General features: G+C 39.8%; 1 protein-coding gene across 1 annotated transcript in view; it reads left to right on the plus strand.

The window, feature by feature from the left end:
* LOC145771935 (heat shock 70 kDa protein 4L-like) overlaps positions 1–24,528 on the plus strand; it is a 55,759-nt gene extending 31,231 nt beyond the window's left edge. The window contains exons 9-21 of the mRNA XM_082583705.1: positions 585–661; positions 989–1,140; positions 5,247–5,350; positions 6,345–6,478; positions 7,412–7,533; positions 9,992–10,084; positions 11,066–11,192; positions 17,094–17,242; positions 19,635–19,760; positions 20,066–20,199; positions 20,378–20,471; positions 20,685–20,846; positions 21,910–24,528. Coding sequence (XP_082439831.1) covers positions 585–661; positions 989–1,140; positions 5,247–5,350; positions 6,345–6,478; positions 7,412–7,533; positions 9,992–10,084; positions 11,066–11,192; positions 17,094–17,242; positions 19,635–19,760; positions 20,066–20,199; positions 20,378–20,471; positions 20,685–20,846; positions 21,910–22,110 — 1,675 coding nt within the window. The 3' untranslated portion in view covers positions 22,111–24,528. The remainder of the gene's footprint in view (positions 1–584; positions 662–988; positions 1,141–5,246; positions 5,351–6,344; positions 6,479–7,411; positions 7,534–9,991; positions 10,085–11,065; positions 11,193–17,093; positions 17,243–19,634; positions 19,761–20,065; positions 20,200–20,377; positions 20,472–20,684; positions 20,847–21,909) is intronic.
* The last annotated feature ends 394 nt before the right edge of the window (positions 24,529–24,922 follow it).

Raw genomic sequence — 24,922 nt, forward strand, 5'->3', positions numbered from 1 at the left:
AACCATTATTCCCTGCATGATCATACTCGCAGCGCAGTACATTACTTATTGGACTTGTGACACAGCATTGTGTGCCACTGACGCCAAACTCCATAGTTTTCTTCCTCACCCAGTGGTGTGACGATCCTGGTATGGGCCTACCCTGACTGGCTTTGGTAAAGCTCAATAGAATTCGAACAGGGTCGACTTCTTCCATTCCAATGTGCACAAGGAGGGTTTGGCTCCCTCATCAATCTGTGAATGCGGCACGTAGAAAGAAACTGCTGACCATGTTGTTCTTGAATGTCCCATTTACAAGGTGCCAAATGGAATGGATGGCATAGCAGCACTGGACGAACAGGGCAGGTGAGTTACACTTACCTGGGTTTCCATCACCTGCCCTGAAGTCTGAACAATCCTGCCTCACACGAAAGAAAAGAGCATCGCACAAAATTTTCAACCAGTGGCACTTCGTGTTTCGAAAACCATCAATCAGTTGTATGCAAGGTTACAAAGTAGAAAGGGGCAATTTTTCACGGCTATCAGGACTAAGCTATGCACACGCTGGTACGTCAAACGTACATCTTACAATGGTATATTTTCAGGAAACAATTTGAGGAAATGGCTTCTTCTTTGATAGCTCGAGTAGAGGTTCCTTTACTGAAGATATTGGCTGATACGAGTGAGTTTTTTTATTGAAACTTGTGTTGACATGATCTGTCTAATGTTGTCTAATGTTGACATGATCTGAGCGTCATAGGTTATACAAACTGGTACTGCAGTGTGGTGCTTGTTGTAGTTCTTTGGGTTGGGTTGCAGTTTCAGAAAGGATCTCCTAAAGTTTAATCCTGTAGAGTTTGCATACTTGCAGAGTTTTTGAATCGCTGATAAATACTACGTCATCATTTAAATTACCAGCAACAGAAGATTCACCCTCAACACTGGCAAGACGTGGTTTTCTATTTTCATTGGAAAACTGTTGGCTAGGATTAAAAAGTCCGTTTTGCAGAATTGAAAAGCGAAGATATTTATTCGATTGAGATTGTTGGTGGTGCGACAAGGATGCCTGTGGTCAAGCAGATTATTCAACAGACCTTCAAAATGGACCCAAGTACGACCTTAAACGCTGATGAAGCCGTAGCACGAGGATGTGCTCTGCAGGTGAGTGGGTAGGAATGGAACATTTTGATGCGGGACGGGTTTGATGCAAAGATGAAACGCACAACGGGTCATGCACCTTATAAAGTCATGCACATAAACTGCATAATTATGTTTGCTTCAGTTATTTTCGTTTGTTTGCATAGTGCAGTTGATTAATATACAGAATGGTCTTATACGATATCGCAGCAATGTTGACCAATTACCACCAATTTCCAGTTGCTGCTTTCTAAATTAACCATCTCCCGAATGCCTTGCATCAAAATGAAACGCTTCGTTTTTGGTAGTTCAATTTTGTTTTTGGGTTTACGTTACGTAGTCTGCGGCAATTCATTCTCGTCACCAACAATTTTATGAAGAAGTGTCCTTGGTTTCTGCGTGGATACCCCCTGTGGAACAAGTTACTCTCTTAGCCAAGATATCAATAACATTGTGCAGTATAAACAATAAATCTGCTACTGTTATAGATTTAGCAACTGCCTACAATAGTGTATAGCTTCACGACAACTTGTAAACCGTTTTACATGATTCCTGATGGACAACATGTAGTTTGCTAGCAACAGAAGACTTACCCTTAACACTGGCAATTCAAGACAAAGCAGTTTGACACTTGGAATTGACTTGACATCGATTCTAAATGACACTTTGGGCGAAGATTTTTACACGTTTATTTCGAAATTAAACACTGAATCTCACTGAAACCAAAAGCGTTGGTAGCAGCTTTTCATTTTCAATGGATAACTGCTCGTCTGCCCCAAGCCACTTTTTAAAAATGTGGACAGTTTTTGTTGGTATCCACTTGTTTTTGCAAAAAAAATGATATCTTTCTGAACTTAGGCTGTGATTGAATGCAGAGACTGACACATTGCGTAGTGCTGACACCAGGAAGATCGCTCTGTTTGAACAGTCCCAGTCCTTGTCCAGTGTCCACCTTTCAGAAGAGTATTACAAGGTCGTCAATAATTAACGTTACAACTTCAAACAACTGTATTTAACATGAAAATTTAGCCGTACAATATGTTTCTCGGCAGCCGATCTGTAGCAAGAATTGACAGCGATAGACACGTGTTCACATAGCCTTACAATGTTAATAAATTGAATATTTCTCGATTTTATATTTTTAGGCCTAAATTTTATAGCCCATGAATGAAAATTTGAATAAAAGAATAGCTATTGTAGAGCTTTTCAAATCGGGCAAGTCAAGGAGTGATATTTGCAAGGACTTAAAAATTAACAGAATGTTGGTCTGGAGAATTCTCAAAGGGCACAAAGAAACTGGAAAGATAAAAAATTGACCTGGCCAAGATCGCTCTCGAAGCGCCAGAACTTCAAAATTGATATAAGCAACCAGAGAAAAGGTGAGAAGAAATCCCAAGAGATCCATTCAAAATGTGGCAAAGGAGGCAAACGTGGCCTATGGAACCATGTTCACTGTTCAGTTGTTCATAGTTCTCAAGAAGGATTTGAAGATGAGCCCATTCAAACGCATGAAGAAACAGTTGCTAAATGCCAATACTATTGAGAAACGTCTCTCCACAGCCAGAATTCTGCTCTCACGCATTGAAGGAGGCATGCTGCCAAACCTGTGTTCAGCGATGAGAAGAATTTTGATGTCTAGCATCATTTTAAGTCAGAATGATCGTGTTTGGTCAAGAGATGGTGACGTGGAACCCCGGGTAGTCACTCGAAGGCAGACAAGGGACGGCATCAGTGATGGTGTGGGCCGCATCAACGAATCAGGAGGGAGTCCATTGATTTTTGAGGACCAAGGAGTGAAATTGAACCAAGAAAACTACCGAAATGATATTCTTGAGGGTTCATTGTTGCCTTGGGTAAAGAAACACTTCAAAAAACGTAATTGGTCATTCCAACAAGATTCTGCCCTTTCACACGCAGCTAAGAAAAAGTGAAACTGGCTTTCAGCCAAATTGCCGTTCTTTATTTCAAAGGAAGAATGGCCTCCTTCATCCCCAGACCTGAACCCCCCAGACTTTGGTATCTGGTCTTACCTAGAGAGCAAGGTTTCGACTAAGCACCACCAAAGTTTGGAAGCGCTGAAGGCTAATCTGAAAAAAGAAAGGACCAAAATACCTTAAAGAGTTATTCATGACTCTTGCAGGTCCTTTTCGTAGAGTCTCTGACTTGTTATCGACGCAAATGGTGGACACATTGAGTAGAACTTGATTTTCCTAAATATTTATTTATTTGACAATAGTATTATATGTTTGTTTCTCGGCAGCCGATTTGTAGCAAGAATTGACAGCGATAGACACGTGTTTCGCCCATAAGGCTGGGCTCATCAGTATCGCACCGTATTCTGCCACAAATTTATTCGACCACCGCTTTACCAGTCAGTTTAACTCTTATTTTTGTGGAAACAAAGAAAGAGCCAACAAAACCAGCAGGCGCCAGGGCAGAGGACATTCTGAAGAAAGGGGCGTTCTTCCCGGCTATCAGCACAAGGCTGAGCACTCACTAGTACAGCGAGCAGCTGCGATTCGCCAACCATAACGATGTAGCTTCCACGCTAGCCATTCAGACCATCCAATCAACAATATGTTTCTCGGCAGCCGATTTGTAGCAAGAATTGACAGCGATAGACACGTGTTTCGCCCATAAGGCTGGGCTCATCAGTATCGCACCGTATTCTGCCACAAATTTATTCGACCACCGCTTTACCAATCAGTTTAACTCTTATCTTTGTGGAAACAAAGAAAGAGCCAACAAAACCAGCAGGCGCCAGGGCAGAGGACATTGTGAAGAAAGGGGCGTTCTTCCCGGCTATCAGCACAAGGCTGAGCACTCACTAGTACAGCGAGCAGCTGCGATTCGCCAACCATAACGGTGTAGCTTCCACGCTAGCCATTCAGACCATCCAATCAACAATATGTTTCTCGGCAGCCGATTTGTAGCAAGAATTGACAGCGATAGACACGTGTTTCGCCCATGAGGCTGGGCTCATCAGTATCGCACCGTATTCTGCCACAAATTTATTCGACCACCGCTTTACCAGTCAGTTTAACTCTTATCTTTGTGGAAACAAAGAAAGAGCCAACAAAACCAGCAGGCGCCAGGGCAGAGGACATTCTGAAGAAAGGGGCGTTCTTCCCGGCTATCAGCACAAGGCTGAGCACTCACTAGTAACCTGGCTAGCGTGGAAGCTACACCGTTATGGTTGGCGAATCGCAGCTGCTCGCTGTACTAGTGAGTGCTCAGCCTTGTGCTGATAGCCGGGAAGAACGCCCCTTTCTTCAGAATGTCCTCTGCCCTGGCGCCTGCTGGTTTTGTTGGCTCTTTCTTTGTTTCCACAAAGATAAGAGTTAAACTGACTGGTAAAGCGGTGGTCGAATAAATTTGTGGCAGAATACGGTGCGATACTGATGAGCCCAGCCTCATTGGCGAAACACGTGTCTATCGCTGTCAATTCTTGCTACAAATCGGCTGCCGAGAAACATATTGTTGATTGGATGGTCTGAATGGCTAGCGTGGAAGCTACACCGTTATGGTTGGCGAATCGCAGCTGCTCGCTGTACTAGTGAGTGCTCAGCCTTGTGCTGATAGCCGGGAAGAACGCCCCTTTCTTCACAGTATTATATGTTTATTACTCAAAAATTGTCTACCATTTGTTAAATACAGTTGTTTGAAGTTAAAATGTTAATTATTGATGACCCTGTATGTAATTGCTTTTTTTAGTTTTGCCGCAATTTTAATAGTTGCTATATCTACAATGCCAACAACACCAATAATAATTCACTGGTGCTTCACACATGGTAACATGTCTGTCTCACGCGCCACTGAAAAATCTTCTTGCTTGCGAATATTCAACTTGGTTAGTTTCTCCGCAAAGAAGACTTTTAACGGCATGTGAAAATTATGGGAGCAGCTGACTCGAAGACTAATATGTCTCTTCGCTGCTTTCTGATTGGTTATTCTTAAAAGACTAAAACTGGTTGTTTTTTTGAGGTCACTATGTACTCTAGAGACTTATCTCGAATCTGGAAGAGAAGGAAAAAGATAAAGGCTCAAACGACAACAAACAATGCCACGATTTGGCTGTTTTATTTGAAACTAAGATTTATTTTAATTCTATTACTTGTTGTACATGACAGTGTGCCATGCTTTCTCCCACCTTCAAAGTCCGTGACTTCACTGTCATAGAATGCTGCCCCTACTCTGTTACGTTGACATGGAAGGCGCCGTTAGAGGAGGAGGGGTGAGTTGACCGAATCATTCTAGTATTGTTTCATTCCTATATCCACTTATCCAGCCGCTTGCGTCACGAATACTTTCTGTTGTTTTGCCTTTTGTTCTTCATTGGAAACGTAGTCACTATTTTTTAAATAAAATTTGTAGGTAAGGAATTCTTTGTGTATGTTTGTCATTATTCTGGTGCAGCGGCCGGTGCGACGTGATGCACTGGTACGCCGTGGAAGGTTGCCAGGTATGCCGCAAGGAAATTGAATTTTAATTTAAAAAAAATTTATATTATTTTTAGTATGAAGGACAGAAAGAATGTTTACTAAATCTGAGGCAACAAATTTAATTTTTCAACTCTTATTTGACGGACATTTACAAAATAACTAATGGATGCAGTGGCGGCTTAAGGACTGCAGGGGAGACAGCATGTTTTTCTAAAGTTGACTCAAAATAGCTAAGTCCCACCAAGCGCAAATCTTACATTAAATTGTCTATTTCATTAGGTAGTTTAATAAAAACACCACTGAAAACTATTTGTAATTAAAATTAAAACTGTGTGCCAGTTCTTATTAATAATTTGCGATTTTCAGACTGCATGGTTTTGGTGTGCTCTCAGTTTCTGTTGGTCTGTTCGGTTCATTAATTTATTAAATGACCACGTGTGATATTTTGTTGAAGTCAAATCCAAATATTTTTAACCAAATGTTGTGCTGTGTGTTTTCATAATTTGAAATTATTGTAATATTAAAGGCTTTATTTTTCTTTTTTTTTTTTCTTTTAGCTTATTTCATTAAGCATACTGTACTTTAAAGTAAATGCAGCTGTGGGGCCTATGTGACAAAAAGTTGCAAGCAATTCAAGAGAAATATCGGTATACCTTAAAAAATTTTGCCTTTGCTTTCTTCACCCGGTGCGCCCAAAAGTAAAAAAAAGTTACGAAACACTGTTCTAGTGTTTACGTTGCCCACGAATACTCGTGGGGTTGCCGTTTTATTAACATTTCCATTCAGGGTCATGGAGATCTTTCCAGTTCATCACCAGACGCCCTTTTCAAAGCTCTTAACCTTTTATCGCAAGGAGGACTTTCTTGTCCAAGCCAAATACACGAATTCCTCTGACATTAGCTATCCTGTCGCAGATATAGGTAAGCATCACCACTGGTAACACAGCGGGAGCGTTTTGATGAACTAGTACCACAATTTACAACCTGGCAGTAATTGGATCTAATCTGCTTTTTTTCTTACATATCCAGCTGCATAGCCGAGTGGCGAGAGCCATGGTTCGACTGTAGGGTTTTGGGTTATCTTAAGCTACCTTAGTGTAGGGTTTTACCTTATCTAAGTCTCCTAGTGTAGGGTTTTGGCTATCTGAAGCTGGCTTTTGGTTTACTGAAAAGATAATTTAGGCTTTCTGTCTTTTGGTTATTGAGTGACTCTAAGTCTCTAATTAAAAAAGGATAATTTAGGCTTTCTGTCTGTCTTGGGTATGATTTCCTATAAAAATTTAACAAATGAAATGGAATATTAAATATATTTTATTATTAATCAAAGTTACAATTTTGCTATTCGGGGAATTGAGAAAAATGCCTAACCAATTTAGTTTGTTGAGACGGGTGTCAGATGCGCGACATTCTCCCGTCGTAAATTCAACCTTCTTGTTCTGGTGTTCAGTCCGTTCGCTTTGCAAGTCTATTTCTGAGTGTAAGCCTTTTTCAATTTCCCGCTTATTTCATAATATAGCGGTAATACCTTTTTATCAGTAATAGCCTATCGTGAGAGTTATGAAAGCAAAACCGGTTACATAGTTGTGTCGCTTTAGAAATACAGATGTGTTTTAACAGCTAAATTCTGTGTGAGTGACATTGGTTAAACAGGAAGCGTGACCTAAGTTTCGTGGGAACAGAACCTAGGTTTTGAATTTGCAGCGTTGAAATGCATTTTGCAATTCTGATAAGTTTCGGTTAAATGTTAAAATATAAATTTGTTGCTTAAAACCATGTTACATGCCTACGGCCCTTTTGAGGGCTATGGCCCACTGAACTGAGCTTTTGCCTTCTTAATATCCCGTTTTTGACTAGGCACATTTCTGATTTCAAACGTAATCCCAACAAAGGAAAGTGACGCGTCAAAGATCAAGGTCAAAGTTCGAATCAACATCAATGGAGTATTCTCTGTGACCTCAGCATCGCTTGTTGAAAAGGTAACCAATTTTGTGATAACTAATCTTTTATGAAAGATTATACTGGTCAACAATTTTGTTAATCAGATTATGAAAATAACTGTTGACAGCTGAAGGTGGGCCGCTCATTTCAATTCTGATGTCAGATTTGCTCTTATCACGTAAAGTTTTCAAGATACCAGCGTGTACTGTAATTGAAGAGTTGATTTTTATTACAAAATTGAAAATTACGAGTGGAAAGTTGCACATAACTTGAAGCTGCAGTTTTTCGTCTGACTCTCTTCAGGAGCTTAAGTCAGAATAAAATAAAACTAAAAGTGGTGAAGTATTTATCGTAGAAGAAACACGAAATGTATATCCCACTAATTAGAAGAATCCAAATTAACGAAAGAAGTTTTTAGGCATAAACGAATTCCTTTCGGCGGCATATGACTGGATCGATAGTTTTATAATGATTGCTTCCAGTGCTGCAAACTGAAAACATTTCTGAATGAAAAAGGAAAACTGAAAACATTTCGAGTCGAATGTTCAAAGCACATTCTTTGTCATTTACAGTTTTGTATGTGTGATGTGGTTGGGTTCTGGTTGTATTGTTTCCTTCTCTAATTATTTTCGGGACATGTTTGATTCGTTCCTGCAGGTGGTGGAACTTGCGGCCTTCGTACATACTCTCGCGGTGGCACTTGGTAAATTACGTTGCTAAATTTGATGGTAGGCCTGAGAGCCCAGCCACGGCAGTTTCATGTAAACGACATTTTTTGTGGGCTGAATTGTGAAGACGAGAATTGGCTGATAGTTTTAGAAATCGCAGTGTTCACAACGTGGTGCGGCCATTTTGCTTCATAATTGATCGAGTTTTATCCAGTTCAGATTTTAGTTTGCATTTGGAACAGGTTAAGTGCTCTGTGTGAGTTGAAATAAAGTTGATTTTACGTTTGTTGGAGGCAAAGGAGTTCCAACGTACGTATTGGCCAGTGAATGTGGGTTTTCGGTAAACAAAAGTGAGAAAACTAGTGGGAGAAGCTTTGACAGGAATATCTAGGAAGAGTGATGTCCTGTTTGTTTCCTTTCCTTGCGTGAATTTTAATGCAAGATGAAGTGAATTCAGCCGATGCAGAAAAAGATTGTAGAATCCTCATTGTCGAAAATGGCAAAGATGTCATCAACATAGCGAAAGTAAATATGAGGATTCGGTTTATTAATGAACAGTCTGCTTTCATGAAAGCCAATTTACATTTCATTTTTCTTCTACTATAAATACTGCAAACAAAACTTTGTTGTTCATCGTTTTGTATCACGTTGAAGTTGGCTTTTTTTTAACGACCCCGGCCCTTAACCACTCCGGACGCACCAAAATCCCCCTCACTCCGCAGCCCTGCAAATAACTGTACATGTAACAAAATCGAAGCAATGTTTAGGTGTTCGATTTACAGTTTGTACGATATTTTGCAGTTTTTTTTTATTTACTCAATTGCAAAAAGCACTCGTTTGTGCCCAGAACAGCTGGCTCTTGCAACGCATGTGGAATTGCGCATGTTGCCTTCAGATAATTGGCTCAAAGCGTTCCGGCTATTTGGGCCTGCCATTTAGGCTAGTTACCAGTGGTTGCTAGAGCAAGTAGAGTTAGTGATGTTTCAAGAAGTTAAGCCTGCGGCAGATTTAGCAATTTCCTCATGTAGCCTGCAAGCAATTGGATTAGAACAATTTCAGTTTAGCGGCCTATTCCTTGCTAAATTTGTTGAATCCAGTCAAAGCAACTAGTTGGTTGAAACAAAAAGTATAGAACCAGAAGTATGGAGAGAAGAAAAACAATTGCCGCACTTGACAACCCTTGTATTGACAACTCAAATAGGCTACAATTTGTAAAACAAAACAGCCTCCCAAGTGGCAATTTACAGCAAACACAATCTGTGAAAAACGACATCACGCTTCATTGAGTTCCGTTGCAAACAACATGTCATGCTCCACTGATCAAAGTCGCTTTGATTGGTCAACTTATTGGTGAAGTTTCACCATAGGTAATTTTTTATGGTACCTTTTGTAAAGCTGCAAGCTTTGGCAAGACCCTTGAAGGAATCTCATTGATTGCGGGGTGGCGCCTTTTCGACAATAGCCCTCGATTTACGATATAGCACGATGCTTACCTCAACTCTAGAAGGATTATCTCGCAAAAAGTCAAAACACATGAACAAAAACGAAAACCATAAAGGCTTTGTTTAGGTGGGAGATTGGCTTGTTTAGGTGGGAGATTGACTTGTTTAGGAAAAATGGATTTGGATTAGGGACCATCGAAATATGGTCCGATTAAGCGTGGTTGACTGTAATAAACAATTATGAGCTCAACAGATTCTTATGTCAGTAACTGCCGTTATAGCAGCTCGTCTTTTAATATTGTCGACAATTTCATGCAATTTTTTAATTTGTTCGTAAATTTTGTTTTGTTCCAACCGCTGTCTTATCCAGTTCCTTGAATTCTCAGGTAGTAGAGTCGGTTACAAACGGTGATGAGCCTATGGAAACTGATGATACCACCAAACCTCAGGTGAACGGCGATGAGAAGGACAGAAGTGAGGTACAACAATGCTTTGGTTTTTGCATGGATGCTAACGATAAGTTTTCAAATGACTAACGAGTCCAATCTTGGCTTTAAAAGTTCGTTTGCCTTTGGGGCATTTAAAATCCCTTGGGAGAGCTGGCTGTAGGTGTAGTTTGGGTTCTTATCTCTGTTTTATTTTGAATTTTGAAATCTGCTTTATTTAGTACCATGTTAAGACCTCAAACATGTATTGCCGGAAAAGGCATTTCTTTGTAGCAAATTGAATAAAAACAAGCAAAACGTGAACTTACAATGTTCACTTTTCTCTTGCAACACTGCCATAGCAATCACGGCTATGGAGCTTTACCTTTATAAACTGTAGGTTTTGCCATGTCTACCTGGGTTTGCTTACTCGACTATTGTCCCAACTACTGAATACTGATATATATTGTCCAGTGTCCACCCGTATAAACGCCAGCCTATGCGGAAGAAAAAAACGGCAAGATCCCTAACGATGGTTAACTTACAGAGTATGCAGTTGGAGCAACGGTCCTCGTAGATAGAATAATTTACAGACAACTGCACCAACAAACTTCATTCTGCTTGTCGTGGTGGCTTGGTCTGCGTCAGTGGTTTAAATCCACAAAAAGCCCGGAAAGATACCAAGATAAAACTTAAAAAAAAAGGATTTCTTAGACCGACTGAAAAGCTAACTACAATTATTTAAAATGCTTAAGCAACCTTCGTCACCAGGCTACTGTACCGAAGAATCATTCCTAAGGACAAGTAAAATATTGAAAAACATGGAAGTTTTGAATCACAGAATATCACAAACTGTTTTTATATGCATTTATACCTGAGGTATTTTATTCAAATAAAATTGTTGATTTTTGTGAGTGGCAAGCAAGCTTGTACATTTCTGTAAAGGGTGTAAAGCCGCCAATCACAGGTGCAGTTAAACTTAAAGTACCCAATGACGTTATTCAAACACTTGATCCCTGATTCTTGTACTTGCAGACTCCCATGGATGTGCAGGGTGAAGCAAAGGAGGATGGAAGCGGATCGGATGATGTCGCCAAGCAACCAACCGATGAAAAACCCCAGGAGAATTCAGCTCCCTCTAGTGACGGCAGCAAAGAAGCAGGTAACCGAAACACGTCGCAGATCATCACACGTCCATGTTTCGGACTCAATGTTGCTCAGTTGTCGCCTTTGTGCCTTCTCTTCTTTTTTCTTGTCTTAATTTCTGTTATTCAAAAGCAAGTTGCAAGACCGGCTCTTTTCATTGGTGCACGGACCCGGTTATCCTCTGAAAGCTCCTATAGTGACAGCAGCACTTTGCTGAAACCAGTCGAAGGAAAATGAGTTTTTGATAAAAAAAAAAAAAATGAAAGCATAGTAGGGCTGGGATCATGTTTCTGAAGAGATCACATCAAGACCAACTTTTTTTATGCAAATAGTGGATTGCGCTGATTAATTTTTAAATATCGTTGTGGCAAAGCGCATAATGTGGCTGGTATTTTTTTTTTTTTACACAAACAAAATCTTTTAAATGAGAGAACGTGACTTGCACAGTACCTGCCAAAAGTTGCGAGAAAATTGTAAAGATGTGAGAAAGAATCTTATCAAAAAAACACATGTAATAAAAGTGGCGTTTAGGTCTTAATGGGATACTAAAGGAAAAACCTGACTTTGCGATTTTCCATGTTCTTTGTGTTTAACATGCTACTATAAAACGATTTTCAATAAAATTTTGCCTCATTGCGGTCTGATCAGCATTCCGCGCGTGTTTTTGTCAGAGCTGTCAAAACGGGAATTTGCGTGAGCAGCGAAGCGTGTGACTGTACAGCCTACGTCATAAAAGACAAGCAATCAGCTCATCGAGCAATATTTCTTACTGCGGGTGATTTAACTGTATGTATTCTCTCATTAACCAGAGTTTCTATGATTACAGTCAGTAGTTTTTATACTTGGAGAATGAAATAATGTTTTGTCTAGTTCAACTACTGCATTCAAAGAAATGGCATACACATGATTTTACACAACCAACCAACTCTGCATAGGCTACTGTGCACATTCACGCTCGTCTGATCACATAGGCTACATTTTTTTGGCCAACAAAATGAGCGATTTTATGTAGATTTAACAGGACATTGAATTGCTTTTCATAGTTTAGTGCATTTTTCACTCGGCGCAGACTTACATATTACTAAGGCCATTTTAATTTAACCTAAAAAAATTCTTCTTTACTTTATTTTTACTGAACGGAATTGCTAACTTGGAAACAAATAAGGCGATAGCAAGTCAAGTCAATTTATATTGTTTCAACAGCGCCATATATTCACAAACAAGCAGAGTAAATGTAATCATGCATGTCCAATTGTCCATCTAGCACAGCATTTCTTAAACTGGGGTAAATTCCCTCGTTTTGGGGGGTAAATGAGCTATCAATCAAAATATCCACATCAGTTGACGGGACAGAAAATTTGTGCCAGCTGTAGGTATTGGTATTGTAGATATCATTTCACCGCTTGACGGAGATAACTGGAGATAATCTCAATCAAAACTTGAAGGATGACATCATCAGTTATCTTCAAAACTTGCAGGAGGAGTTTGAATGATATTTTCCCGAGATAAATACTGGCAGCGTTTTGATGAAAGTAGTGAGAAATCTTTTTGTATGTAAAGTGAAAGATGTTCCTGAGGCAATCCAAGAAGATTTATAGAATTAACAAACGATTCTTTTGCAAAAGATGCGTTTCACTCTTGCAACCTAGAAAAGTTTTGGGTTAAAATATAACATTGCTATCGGAGGATAGGTAATAGGTATTCAAGCTCTGAATGTTCTGGTCACGTTTTCTTCAACTTACCTATGCGAACGCGACTTCTCTGCATTGCTTACTATCAAATCTAAAACACAAAACCAACTTCATGTTGAATCCGATATATGTTGTGCATTAGGCTATATCCTACTTTACCAGACAATGAACGACTCGTTGCCAAAAAGCAAGGGCAGCCGTCACATTGAGTATAACTGATGGAGCTTGTTACTTTCGTTATTTAATAAATGAGTATATATATTATACCATTTTATCTATTGGGGGTAAATCTGATATTCATCTTTGTTAAAAGGGTAAAACATACAAAAAAGATTAAGAACCACTGATTCTAGCATGTCTTTCATCCGTGCTGTATCTATCTCACAGTAGCACAAAGCTTGATGTTGCTCAACCATTGCCACACAGTGACAACATGAACACCTGTTGAGTGTTGATATAAAATTGGTAATAATTAGGGTGATTACTTTTTTACTTGTCAAAAAAAGTCAAAAATTCATCAAAATTGTAGCGTTAAATCAAAAATTGTCAAAATTGTTTACAAACTGCATTGTCGTGGTGTCGTAGAGGTTGCACTGTCAGTGAATTTTTCATTTTACACCTTGTAGCCTACTTTGGCGCAGAGGGATGGTGTAACGGATAAGAATTGGACTCACCGAATAGTAGCAGACCCTCTACATGTACATTGTACAAGTATGCGAAACTACCAAAACCAACCAAACCTGGTTCGACTCCCGGCTTAAGCTGGTTGTTGAAAACACCGCTCACCTCTAGCTGAGGTGCAATAAATTGGGTAGGCATAATTGCTGCAGGAAAGGCGGCTGAGAGAAAGGAACTGGCCACCCTACTTTCTTAGTGCCAAAGGCTTAGTACAATGAGTACCTATCTTCTCATACCCAACACTTGAATCAAGTATGGGATCACATTTGCCTTTTTAGCCTACTTTATACTAGTGTAAATGGGCCATTGTCTACTTATTGTGAATCATAAGCCATTAGGTTAATATGGTGTGGTGCTCATTGCTCAACACACCTCAAAATGTGTACAATTTTTGATAGGTCGTTTTGCGGCAGCTGTGTTGTACAGCATTTTGTACAATGATGCGTAATTTAACTGCTTGAGTTCTTCATACGTCAAAATTTGTCAAAACAAATTTTAATGTCAAAAGTTTCAATTTTTAGGCCAAAAAATAATTGCCCTAGTAATAATTCATTGCATAGGCTACCGGGACGGGAAAATGCAACTTTGCAATATAATTAGTATTAGGCAAGGTAAACTTAAGAGCGTTAAGATTTCATTTTCTTATAATTTCAGTTGCATTTGCAAAGTTGTTTTCAACGTGTAGTAGGTTCAAGGCCTTACAAACCCATAAGGAAATGCAATGCAAAGCTGAGCACTTATCCCGCTACGGTCGGTGATTTAATTATTTTATGTTAAGTAAAGCTAAACAAATGCAGTATATGATGTCAAATATCTAAATTTGCTTACCAATCAGTGTTTTCCACTCGATCCTCCTGCTGAGAAACGTCAGTCACATCAGCAAGGTAAAGCTGATTGATCTCTGCCTCTGTGTACTCAGGCTCAAAACGATAGGGTTCAGGTTCTAGCATACTTTCTTCTTCATCATCACTTACTTCTTCAACCACAGTACTATCTTCCTCTTCGTATTGGAAACCAAGAGTCAGAAATTCTCCAATATGACACAAAAAATTTATGGTAACCTACAGCACCTAAAAATTGACTAAGCTATATAAACCACGCATACAATAATGATGTTATAATTAAAGTAACTTGCGTTCTTCTGGTGACTATAGGCTACCATACTAGGTTGCGTTCTTCTGGTAACCTAGTAGCCTATAGTCACCAGAAGAACGCAAGTTACTTTAATTAATTATCAAATGCCTGGTGAACCGTTTCACTATGTTTTTAACGATGTTATAGGCCTAAAGTGAATTCAATTCATTCAGTTTTATTTTTTGCTGCTGACGCAAACATGTACAAAATGACAAAGTAAACATACGAATTTGACACCAAGCAATTTAAGCAATTTTGTGAAGTTGGTTTTTGTCGCCGAAAAGTGCTTCAAACTGTGGTTTAGATTTTTGATTAAAAAATGTTTTTAATTCATCACAAAGATCAAAAACACGTTTCCAAACTTTGCCTCTGGACAACCATCTCACACTAGTGTGAAATAACAGAACATTACTGGATGTATCCAATTCACTGCAAACTTTTGAAAATAGGCGGCTGTTTAAAGCACTAGCTTTTACAAAATTCACGACACTTACAACGCTTTTCATTGTATCTTGGAATTCTTGTGGCAAAGTTTCTAAACTAAGGAAATTCTAAACTTTTCAGAAGGCCTCAGGTGACCCCAGGCAAATTGTCAGGCGCCCGCAGTTGGGGTCGCGACCCACAGGTTGGGAACCGCTGCACTAGGTTAATGGCCTTGTTGTAAATTAGGCCCACAGGTTGGGAGTACCATACAGGGGTACCTGGGGTACCATACAGGTTATCAAAACCTAATACTGTAATTCTAAATAAATACAATAAACCATAAAATCAACATTACTTCGTTAACTTGGCGTCTTCTGTAAGCTGGTCGCCAGGAAGAAGTCAGATGTGATCTTTCAGCTGTTGCACTAGTTTCTGGTGGAGAAAGAAAGATTGATAGACATGCACCGGGTTTCAAGTCAAGTCTTTTGGCATATCTCATTTGGAATTGAAGAAAATTTTTGAAGTCTGCTTCTTGAAAATGCAGACTACAAATTCTATGGTGTGGTTTTGGTCCACTCCAATGACAAGTTGTGGTGTTGACAAATTTATTCCATTTCCTTTTTTGGGTACTGTCTTTGGGAAACCCAAACATAATAACTTTATGCAATGCTGTCGTGTCACAGCCAAGCACAACACAAAAGTCAGGCATAGTATTTGCTATGATGCAATATTGATTTTATGGACATTTAATTTTTAGCAGTGCTACTACATTTATACTACCGTACGGTACCTCACCTTTCTCGTAACATTGCTACTATTACTCAACGAGATATCCTAGAAACTTAAAAAACGTGTAAAACTATCCTGCAAAACTTCTTGAAACGCAACGCGTCCGAACTTTTAAAGTTTTGATATTGCTGGAACTGGAGCTCTTGTCTTTTGTGACGTATTCTCGAGCAATGTTTCCACTTTTTGGTCATTTTGAAAAAAATAAAAAATAAATGAAACATTGGACTTTGGGCCTTGCCAGCGCCATTGAAAACCTTTTTTTTTTTGGTAATTTTTTTAAAAATGTATTTTTGAGTGTTCAGTTTACGCATTTTAATGCTTAATTCCCGTTTGAAAATTCCCTTTAGTAGGCCTTTAAACAACTTTCCAAGTATTTTTGTTCACCTACTACGTGTACCCATGTGGCCGAATACCACGCAAGGTCCATGTGACCTTCGAAATTGGCAATAATTTGAATACCGGTCAAGGTTCAAAGCTGGTTTTAGGTTTTAATGCTCAGAAGGTCCGTGTTTATTACTGCTGTACAGCATTTGCTTCTAATTGTGGCATATGAAAGGTGTAGTGTACAATTAAAAAGACATGTTAGTACTAAATAACGATTAAAAAAAATCAAAATCGAAACTTTACGTCTTTTTAACATTTCGTTCTTTTGAAAAGCACTTTACTGGATGTAGTGTATGCTGCTCGTGGATTGCCAAACCAGGGCTGTGGAGGCGGAGTTGTTAAAAAGTAGGCCGGCTTGACACCACACGATGAACAATAAGATTTTTGTTTGCAATCTTTTTTTTAAATATTGTTTCTTGTCCTTCGTATTGCCCTCTAAATCTTCACCCGAAAGTAAAAGTGTTGTGTTCTCGTCAGTTTTTGTGAAGTTTCAATTTCGATCACAGCGTAAAAACATTGAATTTTAAAAATTGAAAAAGGACAAAAATATAAAAAATCTGGCAACATTGAAGTCGGAGTCGTGTATTTTTTGCCCGACTCCACAGCCCTGGATCAAACTGCTCAAAAAGAATTGTTGAGTTTTAAATAATTTGTTTTTATCGGTTGTAATATTATGGTCAATTAGTCTTGCTACATTGTCATGGCCAAATGCGTTCATAGAGTTGGTGACGGATTTCATGTCTGCTTCTAAATCCAACGAGTTGCACTCGCACAAGAGTTTTATTCACAGAAAGTAACAGTTTAATTTGCAATTTCAGAACAGGCTAAAGAAGCCGCTAAGAGCAAGCCTTCTGAGAAGGAAGTTAAAAAGAAGAAGAACAAAGTGAAGAGCATTGACCTTCCCATCCATGCTGATGTGCACATGCAACTTGTGGAGAAAGATCTTCAGGATATGTTTGAGCTTGAAGTAAGTGCATGAGCTGGCAACGTTGGTTGGAGGATATTCTGTCGCCGCCGATCAGTCGCAGAGACATCTCACTGCGAGACTATTTGATGCGAATTCAACTTTTTACTTGCATTGAGCAGCTTTGACTCGAACCTTGGACATCTGTTGATCTATTTTAGAAAACAACAGCGGAGTATTCTTCTAACTCCAATACCGGTTGAATGCTTGTGTTGGTAACATTGTACAGTAACAAAATTTATGTTTACCAATCAAAAATATAAGCCGTCGCCGAATGCGAACCTCACAACTGATCAGAAATAAAAACTAGGCACGGTTTACAATCGAGTAAATACGATAGGTCATCAAACGTACCGCACACTAAACTTGATATTAGCTGCTCAGGCTAGTTTTATAAATTAAAGCTTTTCCTTGTAACTCTTCCGACACACAAAAAGTGCGTGATTTAAGTTTCAGTCAACGATTATTCGACTTTTGATTCACACAATGTATATCGACATTTGGTAGCATATCTCTATAATAACCAATGCAGGTGTTTTTTGTTTTTGTTGAGAAACGTACAGTACATACAGCCTGTTAGGCACATCAGATGACGTATTCACAGATAGAATGCCAAAGTGTTCGATTTATTAGTAATTGAAGTGCGAAACGAAAAGTGCCAACAATATTTAGGCAAGCAACAAAATCTGTTGTGCAGTTTTTCATTCTCTTTATTTGTTTTGTGGTGATATTGTTTGATTGACCGACGAAATTAAGTGTGAACGAACGACAGCCACTGCATTGTATTTAACTAAGTCCTACATGTGAGGGTTTTCGAAAACCCTAAGCATGTGAGGGTTTTCGCGTCATCAGGGTGTTCGTCAACGTTATGCAATTACAACGAAACTAAACGGTGAGTAAAATGTTGCACGACACTCTGACATGTGGGTACACAAAATAGTGTATTATAGTCATTGGTTCTCAGATGCGTCGCGGAACTTTTTCGAATTTTTGAAAATGAGCTATTTGTACTACAAATAGGAGTGCAGGCAATTGGCTATATCCATGAGTTTTGGCTATCTGTTTACAAACCCTATTCAATGATCGGTGCAAAAAACATCAAAATAATCTTGCCATTTGCATCTTCATGGCTCTGTGAATGCGGTTTTTCTGCTCTGACAGAAAGCCTTATAATGCTTCTTATCACTATATCTCAGCATATAATCACTATCGATGTCCCACCACCAAAATAAATGACCGAAATATTTAAAACGCATTTATCTCGAAAACAACTTTGTGGAAATTGGGCCCTTCTTGAATTCACGCATTCAATTATGAACAGTACGCTGTTCCAGAGAGAAATGCTAACAACCGTTTTTAGGGCTATAGCCTGCTGAATTGAAACACGAACCTTCTCATGACGCCTTCCCCTCCAACTGACTTCCTCATGGATTTATACATTTCGGCGGTGTCATTTATTTTTTTGTGTTATCGTTTATGGGGTAGAATATGGTTCTCGGTATCGACATGACCGTTTTTTTTCCAATTGTCTTGGTGATAGTTGCCTATATTTGAATAGTTCGTTAGTACACGGTTTTCCCTCCTTTTTCCCCTGTTTGGCGAGGGTCGGAAGTCAGCAAACTTCGATGCGGCTTGGTGGCGGCTTTTCACGTATTCCCATTTTGAACTTTAACCACAACAAGGTCACCGCTTTTGGAGGTCGCTTCGCACGCCATGGTACCACTCCTTTGGCCGTCCACGTAGATTACGCCCTTCCACTTCCAGCGACTGAACTTTATTAGGCCAGGAGTTCTCTTCCATTTGTTCTACCAACGGAGTGTCCTCCACCGCACGACTTCTACTTTGTAGATGTCAAGTCTTCTTAGTTTTTGTACTTGATACTCTATATGCCAGTCGCTTTGAGATATCCATCACACCGTAGCTTTGTTATTACGGCTCAAACGCTTGGTGTTCTCCACAGTGACTGGCCATGTCTCACTGGCATAAAGCATCACGCTTTTGACATACCTGTTGTATTGATCTTCTTCTATCGAGTCTTCTAAAGTTTGTTGATACACCACAGATTGACACATTCTTCCGCAACGGAGTTGTACACTGACAGGTCCCACCTACTGCACCGGGTGGCAAGCCGAGGGCAAACAAGAAGGTGGTCCGCTGTTTGGGGCTCGGTGCCACAGATACATACAGCAGGGCCCGTGTCGTAGCCCCACTCCACCATTGCAGACTTAGTACGTCCAACACCGGTTCGGAGTCGATTTAATGTTTTCCACTTTGCCCAAGGAGCGTTTGCTCCTGGGGGGAGGGACTCTGATAAGAAAAATATATATATTTTTAGTTTTACAACATTGACAAGCTTGCACGTCTAGTGGCGTAAATTAACGACCAAACTTTCCAGGGGAAAATGATTGCCAATGACAGGCATGAATGCGAGAAAGCTGATGCTCGGAACGCGGTGGAAGAATACGTTTATGACATGAGGGGAAAGGTCTATGAGAAATACGAAAAGTTCATAACAGAGGAGGTGGGTAACGATGAATACGTCACTGGGCTGTTGTTATTGCCGTATCAAGGCTAACGGCTGCTGGTTTTAGATTTAGTTGACAGGAAGCCAATCTTCGTGTCCATCTTTATGCCTTAAAGTGTCTTGCCAAAGACGCAGCCGCTTGCTCTTGGACGGTATCAAATCGGCGCATTTTCTAACGTCGTACCAGGGCTCTCACCACTCGGCCATGCAGTTGGGCGTAAGCCTGGGGACAAAAGAATAGTCTGTGCTGCAAGCTTGGTATGCCATTATAGCATCCATCTTATAACTCGTTTTTTCAACAGAACCGGTCCTCATTTGTGAGCACCTTGGAAGAGACGGAGAACTGGCTATACGAAGATGGAGAAGACGAGAAAAAGCAGGTCTATGTCGATCGTTTGGCCGGTCTGAAAAAACTCGGTGATCCAGTCGTACGAAGGCGAGTGGTAATACGAGGTCGCATGTTCCATCTGAAATTCGCTCCTGTAACAAATTTGTCAATTTTTTTGATTTCTAATTGAGTTTTTATGATTAGTGGTGATGCGCGATGAATGCTACTTAACCCCATGAGACTTTCAGCTATACTATTTTGTTTAAAATATATTTAATTTTTGCAGGTACACCGAATTCCACACCCGCCAGCCTGCCTTCAACCAGCTGGGAGCGGCTTTGCAGCACTTTTCCAAGTTCTTGCATCTTTTCTCTGAAAAGGTACAACAATTTAATGCGCCTGGTTGTCTGGGACAGGTTGTAACAGTTGTTGTAATCAATTTCGTCAGCTAACGTGCATGACAACTGGCTGCAATTGGAACATGAAGATCTTGCCATTCGACTGCTAAGTGCAACTTTGTCATGCATTGATTCCAACTAAAACTCGTGGATTCTGCAACAAGTGATTTTAATGTTATGTAATGTTTTGATCAGGATGAGAAATATTCTCATATAGAAGAAAAAGAGACAAAGAAAGTGGAAGAGCTTGTCCGCTCTACTGGAGAATGGTACAATGAGAAGCTACAAAAGCAGTCGGCCCTTCCTACCACCGCTGACCCTGTGGTGACAGTCGCCGATATTAAAATGAAGTACAAGGTGCCTGAATGTTGCTGGATGAGTTACTATTTATTCATTTGACTTCTTGAAAGCACAGAGTCAGTGCGTTCTCTGCCTCTGAACAGGTCCACTGCTCCTTTTCATTCCATAAAGACGAACTCCTTTCTTTACAAAAGCTAACACTTTTATTATTTTTATTGTTTGCTTTCTTCCTTCTATGCAACCTTTCAATTATTTTAGTTCTTTCATCAGAGACCAGTAGTTTTCCAGTTTTACTTTCCCTATCATGCCAGTGTCGTCTATTGCCCAAAGCAAGGCACCTCATTTTTGTTCCTTCTGCATCTTTCCACAATAATTTTCGATTAATTATTGTCACACAAAGGTCAATTATTGACCTTTCAGTGGCTACGTGTAATGTTAATGTTCATAAAAGCTTAAAAAAAATGAAGAATTTTCTCCGCTTTCACGAATTCATCAAGCTTCCACAACTTGAGGCACATATGTTGTACCTAGAAATTAGGGAATTGTTGTATGTAGAAATTAGGGACATTATATTACGGGACTCGCAACTCCGTTGTTCCGCTAACATTAGAAGGGTCAATTGCCAATTTGACGTTTTTTTTACACTTTTCTGCTGGCTTGCTTTCAACTAAAAACCTTAAATTACTTTAAAACCAACTTCAATCCTCTTATATAACCTATAAAAAGTACATTATTTTGTAAATCAGAAAAAATCGTAACCCTTCTAGTGTTGCGGATAAACCAAAAGCGGATGTAGTTTCGTATCCCAATGATCTACAATCCCTAGTAGAAATATACCAAGATAATAGATTACGACATAACACTTTTGAGGGGAACTCCGTTTTTATCTACAAAGGCAAAATTTACATGTAATTATTTGTTGCCATCACTGTTTAACTACTTTGACCAAAATGCAACCAGTTGTGGTAGACTAGAGAATCGAATATTAAAAAGGAACTAAAAACTTGAACTAAAAAGCGTCGTCGAACCCTGGAGCTCGCTCGACAACTTGCTAACTTGTAGCGCTATAAAATCTTGGTCAAATTCAATCGATACGCTGTTATATTTTGTTTTTCTTCAGCTATTGGAATCGACATGTAACCCAATCATGAACACCCCTAAACCAAAACCCAAGGAAGAACAACCCCCTCCTGTTCCTGAAACGAATGAATCTCCTGTTCAAGAATCTGCCGGTGGTCCACCTGATGCACCACCCACAGAAGAACCACCTGCAACTGACAGCACTGGGGCGGCAGATAAAGAAGACATGGATTTGGATTGACGTCACATTCTCAGTAGCTTAGACAATTTTGATCGTTGCCAATTTCTTATTTAACTCGATGGAAATTTCATTGATTTTATGTTTCAACGTCGAACCAACATTCAATGAGGTTTTTGTTTAATGCTGCTGTTCTTTGTCATCATGTGGTAGTTCTCGTAGACAAAATTATCCTGTAAAACTTTATTGTATAAAGTTAAAATTGACTTCCTGTTCCACGACGCTTTTACGTCACACGATGACTAATCATTGCCACTCAACGTGGTTTGCCCAAGAATACACGTGTCATTACTACGCTCAGCCTTATCGGAATATGACGAAAACAGGTGGCGCTTATCTTGGATGATTATTCAGGGTCATCAATAATAATTAATTAACGTTACAACTTCAAACAACTGTATTTAATAAATGGTAGACAATTTTTGAGTAATAAACATATAATACTATTGTCAAATAAATAAATATTTAGGAAAAACAAGTTTTACTCAATGTGTTCGCCATTTGCGTCGATAACAAGTCGGAGACTCTTCGAAAAGGACCTGCAAGAGTCATGAATAACTCTTTGAGGTATTTTGGTCCTTTCTTTTTTCAGATTAGCCTTCAGCGCTTCCAAACTTTGGTGGTGTTTAGTCGAAACCTTGCTCTCCAGGTAAGACCAGATGCCAAAGTCGAGGGGTTCAGGTCTGGGATGAAGGAGGCCATTCTTCCTTGGAAATAAAGAACGGCAATTTGGCTGAAAGCCAATTTTACGTTTTCTTAGCTCCATGTGGAGGGGCAGAATCTTGTTGGAATGACCAATTACGTTTTTTGAAGTGTTTCTTTGCCCAAGGCAACAATGAACCCTCAAGAATATTATTTCGGTAGTTTTCTTGGTTCAATTTCACTCCTTGGTCCTCAAAAATCAATGGACTCCTTCTTGATTCGTTGACTACGGCCCACACCATCACTGATGCCGCCCCTTGTTTTCGAGTGACTACCCGGGGTTCCACGTCACCATCTCTTGACCAAACACGATCATTCTGACTTAAAATGATGCTGGACATCAAATGTCTTCTCATCGCTGACTACAAGATTTGGCAGCATGCCTCTTCTTTCAATACGTGAGAGCAGAATTCTGGCTCTGAAGAGACGTTTCTCAATGGTATTGGCATTTAGCAACTGTTTCTTCATGTGTTTGAATGGGCTCATCTTCAAATCCTTCTTGAACTGTGAACATGGTTCCATAGTTGACTAATAAAACTTTTCTGTTTTTAGTGAACCACCCAGCAAACTGTCCACTTAAAAAAAAAAATGAGAAAATGAAAAATTTAAGAAAAATGAGACATGGTTCCATAGATCACGTTCGCCTCCTTTGCCTGTTTTTGAATGGATCTCTTGGGATTTCTCACCTTTTCTTTGGTTGCTTTAATCAATTTTGAAGTTCTTGCGCTTCGAGAGCGACCTTGGCCAGGTAGATTTTTGAAATTTCCAGTCTCTTTGTGCCATTCGAGAATTCTCCAGACCAACATTCTGTTAATTTTTAAGTCCTTGCAAATATCACTTCTTGACTTGCCCGATTTGAAGAGCTCTACAATAGCTATTCTTTTATTCAAACTTTCATTCATGGCCTATAAAATGTAAAATCAAGAAATATTCAATTTATTAACATTGTGACGCTACATATTCATGTTAATGACAAGTTGCAACGTTGATTATTATTGATGACCCTGTGAAGTGTGTTTAAGAAACAGGCAAGATTATTTTTTTACTACAAGTTGGAACGTGTAAAGATCACCAAACAGCCGGAAATAATTTGTGGCCTCCGTGTTCTACAAAATATCCCTAATTTGTTTGTGCGTTGTGATCACCTTGAAGTGATCTGAAGGATTTACAAAATCTGTTGAAATTGTTTTATATTCTTGCTGCGAACGAACAGCCAAATTATTGTAATTTAATGCAAAATTTGTGGCTAAATCTTGTGTCGTATTTACGGGGGAAATTCGCGGCCGTGGTCACTGCCAGTGAAATTTAAAAATAATTAAGTAACAGTTTTGTCTTGCCAGCTGTTGATTATGAACTTCGAGACCTGCGGTCAGTTCCTCAGTCTCAGAAGATTTCCCACTGGTGCATGGTTGAGCAAAGAAGACCGACAGTCCGACACCCGTGCCTAGACGGTTTAGGCGCACCCACGCCTGTTTTTGTAATGTCAAGCTGATTGGTCGAGAATGAACGAATGTAGTCTGGCGGTAGGCCTACTTAACTTCCATTTATAGTCTAGCCCAGGGGTCACCAACCTTTTTTGCATACGGGCCAAATTGGCACTAAGGAAAGCTGTGGCGGGCCGCACTAATAAAATTTTATGTAGGTTGATTTTTGTGCTGGAAAAGAACGCATTTCGCACCCACTATCCAGCGTTACATGTTAATATTTATCTTAGAATACAGCAGCAACAAAATTGTAGCGGTTTCATCAGAATATTCATCGCCAAGCAAGAGTGGTGTTGTCATTTCGCTTCACTAGCACTAGGCTCTAGCTGGGGGGGCGAGGGCTGACACTTTGCGAATAGCAGCCTTAGCCCTTGTCTACTCTTCTGCAGAGTACTGTGCACCTGTCTGGTGCCGCAGTGCTCACTGCCACAACATCGACACTGCCATAAACAGCGCCCTGCGCATAGTGACCGGATGTCTGCGTCCCACACCATTGGACAATCTCCCCATGCTCGCTGGCATCCAACCTGCTGAGCTTCGTCGCGAAGAAGCCACTCGGTCGACGGGCACTGGAGCCTAACCATCTTCTCCACCACAAGATCTCTGCCTTCCCAAACGGGCACCCCCGC

Source organism: Aplidium turbinatum, chromosome 6 (genome assembly GCF_918807975.1).
Source record: "Aplidium turbinatum chromosome 6, kaAplTurb1.1, whole genome shotgun sequence".
NCBI classification, from domain to species: domain Eukaryota; kingdom Metazoa; phylum Chordata; class Ascidiacea; order Aplousobranchia; family Polyclinidae; genus Aplidium; species Aplidium turbinatum.